Here is a 14,070-nt window from a genome sequence, read left to right as displayed (position 1 = left end):
TGTGAGCTAGGCTGATGCCATGGCACTCACTCTAGCCTGGGCAACAAAAGTGAGACTCTGTCTCAAAAAAAAAAAAAAAAAAAAAAACACACATTGTAAAAGCATAAAAAAATAATTTGTTGGCCAGTGCAGTGTCTCACACCTGTAATCCTAGCACTCTAGGAGGCCGAGGCAGAAGGATTGCTTGAAGCCAGGAGTTCAAGACCAGCCTGAGCAAGAGCAAGACCCTGTCTCTACCAAAAATAGAAAAATTAGCTAGGCATTGTGGCACGTGCCTGTAGTCTCATCTACTCAGGAAGCTGAGGCAGAATTGCTTGAGCTTAGGAGTTTGAGGTTGCAGTGAGCTGTGATGACACCCCTGAATCTAGCAGGGGCAGAAGAGCGATAAATAAATAGTCTTTATGTCCTTATTCTATATGCTTTCTGTACTTTCTATCCTTTATGTCCTTATTCTATAAGCTATTCTATACTTTTTTTTAACTTTTTAAACTTTATTGTTAAAAACTGTGACACACATACATTATAGCACAGGCCTATGCAAGGTCAGGACCACCAATATCACCGTCTTCCACCTCCACAACCTGACCCACTTTGGAAGACCTACAACACCACTAGTCAACAGGAATTTTTTAGCTCCATTATAATCTTACAGGACCATTGACATATACGTGGCCCATAAATGATAGAAAGTCATTACATGGCACATGACTATACATTTTTCAAATCTTTATAGCATGTGCTACGAGAATGACAACTGTAATAAGATCTCTCAAACTGAAAGACCTTAAAAATCTTATAGTCCAATCACCCTCAATTTATGAGAGAAATTAAATGTACACACTTTAAATAAATATATTAATAAAGAATTTTTGATTATACTGTATCACGTACTAATCAAATTTTAGGAGCTCTCTGTAAACTTAAAGATTTTCACAAATCTTGGTTTCTTTAATTAAAGCTGCACCCACCCATGATAGAAGTCAGTATCTATTACGGCATTTAATTCTAATTATGGATACGCTTGAAACTCATTTCACTAAAAGAATTATAGCTGACTAAAAGGAACAATCTTAAAAACTAAAGACTCCATGATTTCTAGGATAATACTAGGGGTGGTTAATAACAGAATCCCTATGATAAAAACAGTAGTGCTGGCCGGGCGCGGTGGCTCATGCCTGTAATCCTAGCTCTCTAGGAGGCCGAGGCGGGCGGATTGCTTGAGGTCAGGAGTTCGAAACCAGCCTGAGCAAGAGCGAGACCCCCGTCTCTACTATAAATAGAAAGAAATTAATTGGCCAACTAATATACATAAAAAAAAAATTAGCCGGGCATGGTGGCGCATGCCTGTAGTCCCAGCTATTCGGGCGGCTGAGGCAGAAGGATTGCTTGAGCCCAGGAGTTTGAGGTTGCTGTGAGCTAGGCTGACGCCACGGCACTCACTCTAGCCTAGGCAACAAAGCGAGACTCTGTCTCAAAAAAAACCAAAAAAAACAGTAGTGCTAATCACATCATTTACAATGAGTGAAAAGGAGAGGGGGGAGGGAATGAAACTGTTCACAAGACACTTTAGTGTTTAGTTTTCTTTCTAGCCTTACATTTTTTCTGGTGATTTTTATTTTTTCAGTTCAATCTTTATATGTCAAAGCTAAAATCAGTAATGAAATATGCATCTGACATTTTATTCTTAATCTAATAGTTTATCTAAGGCAGTGATTCTTAACCTTTTTGTGCCATGGACCTTTTTCACAGTCTGGTGAAACTTACAAAAACCTTTCTTAGAATACCTATTAAATGAACTTTGGTAGGTTGAGGTGGAAGGATCACTTGAGGTCGGGAGTTCAAGACCAGCCTGAGCAATATAGTGAGACCCTATCTCTACAAAAAATTTAAAAATTAGCTGGTTGTTGTGGTGCACATCTGTAGTTCCAGCTACCTGGGAAGGTCAGGTGGGAGGATCACTTGAGCCCAGGAGTTTGAGACTGCAGTGAGCTGTCATCATACCACTCCAGCCCAGGCATTTAAGAATATACAAAAAATACAGAGGACAAAGGGTGATGCTAACATATACCGAAGGACAGGAATGCAATCAGCAAACAATCAACCTTGTTTCCAACAAAGAGAATGTAGGAGAGAAAGATTAAACCTATGGATTAAAAAAGACTTAAAACAAATTGTGGAATCTTGACTGTGGGGGTAGTTACAAGGATAACTGCATTTCTCAAAATTCTACAAACTCAGCATTTAAAAATGAGTGTGTTTCACTGTATGCAAATTGTATTTAAAGTTTTTGTTTGTTTGTTTTTTGTTTTGAGACAGAGCCTCACTTTGTTGCCCAGGCTAGAGTGAGTGCCATGGTGTCAGCCTAGCTCACAGCAACCTCAAACTCCTGGGCTCAAGCAATCCTATTGTCTCATCAGCCTCCCAAGTAGCTGGGACTACAGGCATGCGCCACCATGCCCAGCTAATTTTTTTCTATATATATTAGTTGGCCAATTAATTTCTTTCTATTTATAGTAGAGATGGGGTCTCGCTCTTGCTCAGGCTATTTTCGAACTCCTGATCTTGAGCAATCCGGCCCCCATTGGCCTCCCAGAGTGCTAGGATTACAGGCGTGAGTCACCACACCCGGCCTAAAGTTTTGTTTTTTGTGTTTTTTTTTTTTTTTTAAAGATATACCGCCAATCACAATTCAGGTACCTCATTTAGAACCCAAGGGGAAAAAAAGGAATAAACAGATCCTTAGGACAATTACAAACTTACATTGACTATTTGAAAACAGGAAAGAATTATGTGGGTATGATAACAGTTCTCTTACATATCTTTAAACAGTACCTACCTGGCTTTTAGAAATAAATATTGAAATATTTATGGATAAAATAGGATGTCTTAGATGTACTTCAAAATAATAGTTATACAAACTCCAGCATTTTGGGGCTTATGCCAAGAAACAGGGTGCTTTTGCGTTTTAAAGAAACATGGTCTCATTATGCTGCTCAGGCTGGACTTGAACTCCTAAGCTCAAGTTATCCTCCCACCTCAGCCTCAAGAGTACCTCGGACTACAGCAGCCAACACCTGTGCCTGGCTGGAATAAGGGTCTTAATTTATTAAGGACCCCTTGGATGGAGGCCAAGAGTTGTACAGGGGTAGGAGAAACAGCAATAGATTCAGGTTAATAGGATTTGGGGGAGGTGGGGCCAGAGCAAAATTTCATTTAGCTACCACACACATTTTTTTGTTTAGTTACCACACAAAGTGAGTGGCTAACACCCAAATAAATGAAGCAATGGTTCCTAATATTATTCCTGAGAAACAAACTCCCTTCTCATTACTGTCTCTGCCAACTCAGAGTATGATAAACCTCAGACTGATCCAGTGATTAAGCTCATACCATGCAGAAAGTCAGTGGTAGCAAGTAGAACCAAAACTAAAATTTTAAGAGTGAGATTGCTCTAAATCTGCTTTAAAATGACACCAGAGGCAGGTGATCCCTTCATCCACAAGATCCATTTCTTCTACAAGAGAAAAAAATGAGGAAAGAACATGCACGTCACCTCCAGTCCCACCTTTCTTTCCTTTCCTTACCCCTCCCTATGTTAGTGTGCAAGGAAGAGAGTAGTTGAGAGGGAGGGGACGCTGTACAGAGACAACAGGGGCAATGTACCCAAGGGTGGCAGAGTGGTTGGGATATTACTTACATTGAGCACATATGTGATTGAGCGAATAAGTAAATGTACCAAGAATAATGGGAGTCAGGTTTCTCACTGAGAAGGGACTTACAAAAACATGGAAATGGGGAAGTTAGAAAGAATTTTTACGTATTCCAATATATGTAAGCCCATTGTTTTTAAATATATGATATATAGGTATGCTCATGTGTATATACAAACACATACACACACACAGGACACATCTAGCTCTGTAGCAATGGCCAAATCAAGCACTCAGATCTTGGTTCATAAATACCTACGCCAAAAGGAACCAGCGCTTCTTGGAAAAATGGTTGATTCCAAGCCTCGGATATGGAAAGTACAAAATGAGCTTTTGGTGTGCCAGAAACAAATATTCAAAGAATGATGGGGAGATACCAAAAGGACATAGTAGCTAGTCTGCAGGTGCTCCCACTGCTCAAATCTGGGATGATTTGGGTATCAAAGTAAATAAGCAATGGGTTAAAACTCATTAAAAGAATAGAAAAAAATGAGTCTGTATTTTTTTTTTTTTATTTCGGCATATTGTGGGGGTACAGATTTTAAGGTTTCAATAAATGGAAAAAAATGAGTCTTTAAACAAATAAATAAGGAAAGTTCTTGCCTGCAATAGAATGTAGAAGGAATAACACAGTAATAAATAATTACCATTTGGCAACAATCCTAGTGGCATATAATACAAGCTAGAGTTAACAATGGATGCTAAGGCTGGTGGGTGGAGGATTGGTGTATTATAAGAGTATCTCCCCACAAAATGCTAATCAAATACAAAGGGGGAGCAGCCAAGTTCAGTGGCACATTCCTGTAGTTCTAGCTACCTGGGAGACTGAGGTAGGAGGATCTCTTGAGCCCAGAGTTCAGGCCAGCCTTGGTTAACATCACCAGCGCTACAGCACAGGTTGTTACTGTTTGCCTCCTGACACAATACTCTGAGAGAAGCATGGCATCACTTCTGTGATATTCCTGCCACGAATGCATGACCTAATCTGGTCATGAGGCAATACCCGACAGAGCCAGGTTAAGGGTCATCCTGAAGAACAAAGACCTATGATACGCTTTAAAGATGTCAGGCACGGGCCGGGCGTGGTGGCTCGTGCCTGTAATCCTAGCACTCTGGTAGGCCGAGGCGGGAGGATAGCTCGAGGTCAGGAGTTCGAAACCAGCCTGAGCAAGAGCAAGACCCCGTCTCTACTATAAAATAGAAAGAAATGAATTGGCCAACTAAAATATATATATAGAAAAAAATTAGCCGGGCATGGTGGCGCATGCCTGTAGTCCCAGCTACTCGGGAGGCTGAGGCAGAAGGATTGCTTGAGCCCAGGAGTCTGAGGTTGCTGTGAGCTAGGCTGACGCCATGGCACTCACTCTAGCCTGGGCAACAAAGCAAGACTCTGTCTCAAAAAAAAAAAAAAGATGTCAGGGACATAAGAATCAGGGAAAAATTGAGGAACTGTTCCAGACTGAAGGAGACTGATGAGATATGACAACCAAAGGCAACATGTGGTACTGGCTAGGATCCTGGACCAGAAAGGGAAAAGAGACATTGTTGGGATGGTCAGCATCACCTGAATGGGGTCTATGGATTGAGTGGTAGTGTTGTATCAATGCTGGATTTGCTACCTGGGAGGACTATAGGGTAGCTATACAGAAAAGTACTCGTTTTGGAGAGGTACACACTAGAGAATTTAGGGTGGCAGGGAATTACACCCAAAAAAGAGAACAGAGAGTGATGGAGCAAATGTGACAAAATGTTAACAACTGAAGAATTTAGGAGAAGGGAATGTGGACATTCTGCTCCCAAACTATTTTTTTTTGAGGCAGAGTCTCGCTTTTTTGCCGAGGCTAGAGTGAGTGCCATGGCATGAGCCTAGCTCACAGCAACCTCAGACTCCTGGCCTCAAGCAATCCTCCTGCCTCAGCCTCCTGAGTAGCTGGGACTACAGGCATGCGCCACCATGCCCGGCTAATTTTTTTTTTGTACATATATTTTTAGTTGGTCCATTAATTTCTTTCTATTTTTAGTAGAGACGGGGTCTCGCTAAGGCTGGTTTCGAATTCCTGACCTTGAACAATCCACCCGCCTTGGCCTCCCAGAGTGCTAGGATTACAGGCATGAGCCACCACGCCCAGCCCAAACTATTTTTTAATTTTTTTTTAATGAAAAAAATAACAATACAGGAGAGAAGTAGATCTGTCCTTCATTCTGGTGTAGCAAATGTCATCTTTTCAAAGAGAAGATCATCTTTTCACTACCACTTCCATTACTCTCTGTCCCCTTCCTTTGCTGTTTTTTTCCTCCTAAGACAGGACAAGCCACGGTTGATGGTTGTTGGGACAGAATGATAGGTACCTGGGATTAATTTACATATTTTGTCTATTTTTGCATGACATTTGTATGTTCAAAATTCTCCCAGATAGAACTTTTAAAATATATCTAAAACACAAATTGGTCATATAGGAATATATATGCTTCGTTAGTGCATTAAATAGCAAATCTAACAGCTACTGTAATTTCCAAGTTGTGATGAGCATACATAATGAGGTATATGCAGCACCTGTAATGTGAAATATGAAAATAGAGTATGATTTATATTGGTGACAAAAATCATAGTACTACTTACACTATGATGGGTTTTTTTTTCCCTATATTGTAATTAAAGGAAATATTAGATCCCAGTAAGAAGTTAGTGAAAATAAAGATATATCTTCGCATCCAAGTTTAGCACTTTCTCCTGAATTCTGAACTAAATGGTTATTAAAAATTCTAATATTGGCCAGGCGCGGTGGCTCACACCTGTAATTCTAGCACTCTGGGAGGCCAAGGCAGGTGGATCACTCAAGGTCAGGAGTTCGAAACCAGCCTAAGCAAGAGTGAGATCCCGTCTCTACTAAAAATAGAAAGAAATTAATTGGCCAGCTAAAAATATATAGAAAAAATTAACCGGGCATGGTGGCACAGCCTGTAATCCCAGCTACTGGAGAGGCTGAGGCAGAAGGACTGCTTGAGCCCAGGAGTTTGAGGCTGCTATGAGCTAGGCTGATGCCACAGCACTCTATAGTCAGGGCAACAGAGTGAGACTCTACCCCAAAAAGAAAAAATTCTGGCCGGGGGCTCACGCCTGTAATCCTAGCTCTCTGGGAGGCTGAGGCAGGCAGAATGCTCGAGGTCAGGAGTTCAAAACCAACCTGAGCAAGAGCAAGAGCAAGACCCCGTCTCTACTATAGAAAGAAATTAATTGGCCAACTAATATATATAAAAAAATTAGCCAGGCATGGTGGCACATGCCTGTAGTCCCAGCTACTTGGGAGGCTGAGACAGAAGGATCACTTGAGCCCAGGAGTCTGAGGTTGCTGTGAGCTAGGCTGACGCCATGGCACTCACTCTAGCCTGGGCAACAAAGGGAGACTCTGTCTCAAAAAAAAAAAAAAAAAAAAAAAAAATTCTAATATCCTTTTGACATAATAAAGCAATAAACTGTTCTTTTACCTCCTGTCTTTTAGTCCAAGGTGGCTTTTAAATAATCTTGAATGCAAAGAAGCCTTTACTGAAGATAGCATAATTTTTTAAAATTAATGGTTTAAACAAAAAATGTCTACTACCTATCAATTTACTGATTTATAAAAGACACAGATCACTACATATCAAATATAATTTTGTAAAAACAAAATGTTTTTGAGTACATATGCCCCAGTTTTTAAATCAAAAGAATAAAACAAGGGGGTAAATTTAAAAAAAAACACTCACTGAGTAAAACAATTTTGGGAATCAAAGAAACTATAAATGTATTATATGTGTAAAAGCACATATGTTATGTGTAAACAAAATAAGAATGTAATAATTAAACTCAATACAAGGTATAACTAGAAAATCTTCCTTTGGTCTGTCAATGTTCTCGAATGATCAAAACAGCATTTAACACAAAGACAAGCACTCACAATCATAGAGTTTAACACTGGATTAAAAATCCAGCACCAGGGCAGGCATGGTGGCTCACGCCTGTAATACTAGCACTCTGGGAGGCCGAGGCAGGCGGATTGCTAGAGGTCAGGAGTTCAAAACCAGCCTGAGCAAGAGCGAGACCCCGTCTCTACTATAAATAGAAAGAAATTAATTGGTCAACTAATATATACAGAAAAAATTAGCCAAGCATAGTGGCACACATGCCTGTAGCCCCAGCTACTCGGGAGGCTGAGGCAGGAGGATCGCCTGAGCCCAGGAGATTGAGGTTGCCGTGAGCTACGCTGACGCCACGGCACTCACTCTAGCCTAGGCAACAAAGCAAGACTCTGTCTCAAAAAAAAAAAATCCAGCACCAGATATATATGATAACAGTGTTTCCCATTTAAATTTTCCCATAAATATTCCTTAAATGTAAAGACTATGTGTAGTTCCTTATATAATAAAAATATTTAAAATGCTAGAATTCAATTCTATACTCAAAATGAAATCATAAGTAATTAAGTCCAAGAATTCACTAAATTTAAGTTAGGATTTTATGAAGCCATTTGAGACCATTCCACTGTGGTTTTTTTAGATGCTTGTAACATTCAACTTGGCAGACAGGGACACATGTAGGGGGAACAATCTGAATATTGCAATACTATAAACCTATACCAAGAAATCTTTCCACTGCAAATCATATTCCCATACACTAAAAACCAGCTAGGTATTACACAAAAATTACATAGTTTCTAATAAAATTATTAACATTCTAATTGGTTTCTACAGAACAGCATGCTATTTTAATTTAAAATGTGAGTAGCTGTGAGACAACTAAAAATAATAAATTAAAAAAAATTTTAAAGCCAAATAGCAAAGAGGGTTGTTAATTTAACTACAGATAAACATTACCTTATTTAGTCTCCTTGTCCAACAAACTAATATATGTCTGTTTCAAAAGGCTGAATAACCCTTACTTCAAAACATCCAATAAGAAAATTCAGGGCCAGGTGAGGTGGCTCATGCCTGTAATCCTAGCACTCTGGGAGGCCGAGGCAGGCGGATTGCTCGAGGTCAGGAGTTCGAAACCAGCCTGAGCAAGAGCGAGACCCTATCTCTACTATAAATAGAAAAAAATTAATTGGCCAACTAATATATATAGAAAAAATTAGCTGGGCATGGTGGCACATGCCTGTAGTCCCAGCTACTAAGTAGGCTGAAGCAGGAGGACTGCTTGAACCCAGGAGTTTGAGGTTGCTGTGAGCTAGGCTGACGCCACAGCACTCTAGTCTGGGCAAAAGAGCCAGACTCTGTCTCAAAAAAATAATAATAATAAATTAAAAAAAGAAAATTCAAGAGCCAAATTTTAATGAATATATTTTCAAAGTATTTTCAGACTACATTATTTAAATACTGTGGACTGGTTAACTACAGCTCAAACCAACACTAGAGTTTTTAAAATAAAAGCAAGGAAATATACAATCTTCAATTAAATATGCTAGTTTTCATGAAATATTTAAAATATTTTTTAAAATGTAAGCAAAATTTCAAACTATGGGAAAAATGAGACTTGGAAGACTATTTGCAAAAGACTTCACTCACGTTACCACTTTCTTTATAACTTCTACATAAATTTTCCCAAAGCATTAGTGTTCACAGATTAAAAATGTCTTATAATAAATCAAGCCTGAAACCTCTTTCTAAGCACACCCAACAATACAATCCCAAGCAATCAAGAGTCTACAACAAAGTTAGCTGGAAAAAGGTGCCCTCTACACAAGTCAAACACCATCATTGTTCCAGACACTGAGCCCTATATTTTCCTCCTATCTGCCAGAGGCATTCTTCTCAGGAAATGAAATACATTTTAAACATGCTGCAGTAATTTTTAATACTATTTCAAAAAAACCCTCTATTTTATTTTTAATATGCAAAAGCCTAACATGAAAACAGATATTCAGAATCATCAAAACTAGAATCACTTCAAAACTAGAAGTAGTTTCATAGATGAGATCAGGAGCATTCAGGGTGGTATGGCCAGACATGAAACCATCTGCTCTCAAATGAATGTAGCAATGATGTAGGCTATGGTGACTCAAATTTATTTACGTCTGAAAAATCTCTAAAAATAAATAATAAAAAATAAAAATAAAAAAATCTCTAGTAATAGAGTAAGCATAAGGAAACTCTTCCATATTATTTTATATTGTGTCCCAGAGGTAAAAAGATATTCAAACTGTATGTAACATGTAACATTTAGTCAGCTAGTTAAAAACTCAGGAAAACCACCGTGATAAAACATTTAAAATTAGCAAAAACAAAATACATTCTTAAATGGGTCTCATTTTTGACAGAATTTTTACATGAGGGACTTCTTCGTTCAACCCAGAGGATTATGCAGACATAATCTTTTAACCTAGACTCTAAAAACTAGAGGGATGGGGGGGACCTAAATATGTGACTTACTTAAAATCTAAGATAGTATAAAAAATGTTTAAATCTTTAAATGGTTCTATTCATTTGCTCATTCTAAATCAAGGAGTCGCCTTTGCACACACCTCTCCTCTTACAACTAAAAGACAGCAACCAATTGTTGTATAACTCCTCCCTTCCCCCTTCAACCTAGCTAACATACAAAGGAAAGGACTTTCTCTATTGTGCCCCTGCAAGGAATCTTTGTTAACTAAAACCCCATTCAGAAAGAAGCCTCATTTAATTTTTTTAAATCCACATATTGAAAGCTATAAACAAACAATAGATTTATTATTATTTCAAGAAGGTAAAGCCAATCTTTGAAAACGCTCTGATTAACGCTTTAAGCATTTGGTCTTTCTTTGGCACTGAGAGAATCAGCATCCTTCCCTCAATCTACCAAAAACACTGACCAAAATATAAATCATTTTTAAAAATTGACTCTGACCTTTTTTTCCACTTAAAATATCTCTAAACTGCCCTGCCCTCAAAGCTGCTGTCTGGTTTAAATATTTTTAAAATCCAAACACTTACAAAAGCCTAATCACTGTTAAGAGAACATTCACCTTGAAAACGTTTTATATAATGTATTCCCAGCGTACACCTCTTAATCCCATAAAACAGTTATTAGTTAATGTAATCAGCTAGGGAAAAGGGTAAGCATAGGCACTTAAAGCTCAGTTTTAATACTGCATGGTATTGCATGGTTTTTCTCATTCTGATTTCAAGACACCAGAGGTGAATACCGTTTAGTTTTCTTGCAGAGCCACCATTCTGGTACGATTATCTTTTTATTCCTTTCACTTAAATTATTCAGATTAAGTTTTCCCACCCAGCAGCAATCACATATTTTACAAAACATATTCCGCAATAGAGATAAAAGGCCTTGAATTCCTCCAAAGTCCATTTAGCTCCACAGCTGGATCAGCAGGAACATTTCTTGTAAATGCACAAAAATAAACAAGAAACCAGAAATAAGATTACCTGAATGGGGGTAGGAAGGGGCAGAGTGTGGTAACTGGGAATCCCAGGGTCGGGTTGAAAGAGGGATCTCTGTATACCTTTTAACGGTTTTTGAACCCTTAAAAATGTGCTTATACATTCAAAAACTAAATAAATTTGTTTAAAAATGGAAAAAATCTCCTTTAAATAAAAGTTTCAGGGACACACGATCTGTCTAGTTTTAGAATAACCTGCTTTTATCAGTAGCATCTGCTTCTACTCTGCAATAGGTAAGATACTCCTTTAAACGCAGTCGTGAGCAATGTGCCAGCTAAGCCATCTTTAATACAGAAATGTTCCTCCAGACTGCCGCTTTCCAAGGCAGCTCGCATCCTCCGCCCCCTCCTCCCGCTATGCATTCTGAGATGTGCTCGGCTGATTCCCACATAAAGTGGGTCCTGGCCGCCATTTTAGAAAGTCATTCACACAAGCGGACCGCAGCACCATCCACTCGAAAGCCTTCCGAAACTGTCTTGGACGATTTCCTCTTTCCTCTCCCTACACCCTCATCTTGCAGAGGGCTCAAACTCCCCGCCACAGGCGTGCAATGTCCCTGGAATCTGCATAATGCGAAATGACACGTCTGGCCACACAACAGAGAGGAGCGAGCGAATGCTGCAGTGCACGTGTTTGCAGTCGGTGCATACGAATTTCCCAGGCAGAGACCCACAGAGAAAGTCCACCAGGGGATTAAAGTGATCACATCGAAGTGGTTTTCCACTCCAATAATCTGTACCTAAACGATTTTTCCAGCAAAACACTGAAGATACCGGGGGCGGGGTGGGGTGGGTAAGGGGTGGAGCACCGCCGGGAAGAGAAAGTTCCCAGCTGCGTCCCACTTAAGCCCGGGTCTCCCCTTTCTCCCGGCGCAGAGGCGGATCTCTGCTCCCTGCCTCCCCTCGCCCGTTTCTCAGGCGCAACGTAGTAAACACCGGAGCGTCCCTGGGAGCGCGCACTCCCCGCGGCCCGCGCAGGACAGCTCCGGCTTATGAATGGCCGCGCTCTGCCCGGCTCCTGTTCACACGCGGGCACGCGCGGACGCGCGCCCCGGGCGAGGGTTTGGTGCCCCAGTAACAGCAACCACCAACAGAATCAATGCTCCTCCATTTGAAAGCCGGGAGCGCCGCCGCCGCTTCCATTTCCTCACCCCGGCGGCTCGAGAGCGAGCGACGCAATCTATTTTTCCCATGGTGACTCACTAATAAGGACGCTCCATAATTTCCTTCGCTCACTAGATAGTGGGAGGAATTAAGAGTCGGCCGAACTTACAACCTTGCGGGGTCTTAACCATCGGCAGAAAGTCATTCTCGAGGACAACCTCGGATGTGCCACGGTCCTGCTCAACCTGCGCCAGGCCATGCCACCGTCACGCTAAGGGTCTCAAACTGAGGCCTGTCAGTTAACGTGCATTTCACAAAGAAAACACGCGCTGAGCGCCACGGAGCGAGACGTATCGAAAACATTCACTCCCGTAATTCGTAAAAATATTCAGGGAAGTTTTAAAATAGCCACATCTTTTCACCCATCTGATCAATGAAATCGGGGGTGGGGTACACCGGTATTCGATGGCGGCGACGCGAGCCCCGGCCAGCACGGCCGCCGCCTGTCGGAGCCCCCGGCCTCGGCGCCAGGACGCGGAGCAGGGAGGCCAGAGCGCCGAACCGGGCGCGTCCGCGCCCTCCGACATCACGCTCTCCCCGGCCCCGCGGAACCGAGAAACACTTGTCATCTCCACTGAGGTTCAAGTCCGTGAGCGCTCCGTGCGGGGTCCCCAGAACGAGCAGCGTCGCCCAGCTCCGTGGGTGCCTATGTCACCCACCTAGACTTCTGTTTATGCACAACCTTTCCCGTCGCACGAAACCCTCTGGAGCGCCCCGGAGCGGAGAAGGGCAGCCACGGGACCTCGGGGCTGACCGGGCGGGCTCGAGTCCCGCAGCCGGGGCAGCAGCGCGCAAAGACGCGACCCCGCCGGCGAAAGCCGCCGCCACCCGCTCCCTCCCTGCCGGACGCCAGGAGACCCTTCGGGCGCCGGCCGCGCCGAGCCCGAGCCACAGCCTTCTCCCGCAGCCGGGCGGCGGCGGCCGGACCCCGCGGGCTCGTCGAAGGCGGCGCGGCCGGCTCCGCCGGGACCCGAGGCCCAACGCCGCGACGCGGGCCGAGCGGCCGGCAAGGGCAGCCCCGGGACTGGGGCTAGGGTCTTCCTCGCCAGTTCCGCGCTCGGGGAGGGGCGGGCAACGGGCCGGAGCGGGAAGCGGAGCCCGAAGACCTAGCGCGGCCCCGGGCCTCGTGTCACTCACCGTTTGAAATGCTCGATGATCTTCTCTTCCCGCACAGTCTCCGGTAAGTTGCCCACCCAGAGGTGCCTGGTTTCCCGGACCATGCTGGGCGGCGTGCCGGCGACCGCTGTTGCTGGCTCCCCCTCGCCGGCTTCGTACGAGACCGTCAGCGCCGGGAGGCGGGCGCCGGGGCGGCGGCGGCGGCGGCTGCGGCGGTGGCGTCGGCAGCGGCGGCGGCTCCTCCGGCTCCCCCCCGTGCAGAGACCATCCCTCTCCCCCAGGTTCTGACTCTCGGGCCCCGCAGCTCCGCTCTGCCGCCACCACACACCCGAAGCCGACCCTCGCGCTCCGGCGGCGCATGCGCCCGAGCAGCGGCGGGCGGGCGGGGGGAGCGGGAGGAGGGGCGAGCGGGACCCGGGCGGCAGCGACTACGACGAAGCTGGCGCTGTGGCAGCCGGACGCTTCCCACCGGCGCGCGGCCCGCCTCCCGCCGCCTGGCCGCCTCCCCCTCGCCGCGGGCGCGCGCGCGTCCGCCTGCCCGCCGAGTCTGAGACGCTGAGTTCCTCCCAGCCGGCGCGCAGGCGCGCGGGGCCGGGCGCGGGAGGCAGGAACGCGGGGCCGGGAAGGAACGCTCGCGCGCCCTGCCCCGCTGCGCAGGCGCGCAGGCGCGC

General features: G+C 43.9%; 1 protein-coding gene across 2 annotated transcripts in view; it reads right to left on the bottom strand.

Moving 5' to 3' along the window:
* The window catches only part of SPEN (spen family transcriptional repressor), an 87,275-nt gene extending 73,505 nt beyond the window's left edge, over positions 1–13,770 (bottom strand). For both annotated transcript variants that reach the window (XM_012763054.3, XM_075994357.1), the window contains exon 1: positions 13,421–13,770. In XM_012763054.3, coding sequence (XP_012618508.2) covers positions 13,421–13,503 — 83 coding nt within the window. In that variant the 5' untranslated portion in view covers positions 13,504–13,770. The remainder of the gene's footprint in view (positions 1–13,420) is intronic.
* Between the last annotated feature and the right edge of the window lie 300 nt (positions 13,771–14,070).

Source organism: Microcebus murinus, chromosome 2, assembly GCF_040939455.1.
Source record: "Microcebus murinus isolate Inina chromosome 2, M.murinus_Inina_mat1.0, whole genome shotgun sequence".
NCBI lineage: Eukaryota > Metazoa > Chordata > Mammalia > Primates > Cheirogaleidae > Microcebus > Microcebus murinus.
This window is presented reverse-complemented; position numbering and strand designations above follow the sequence as displayed.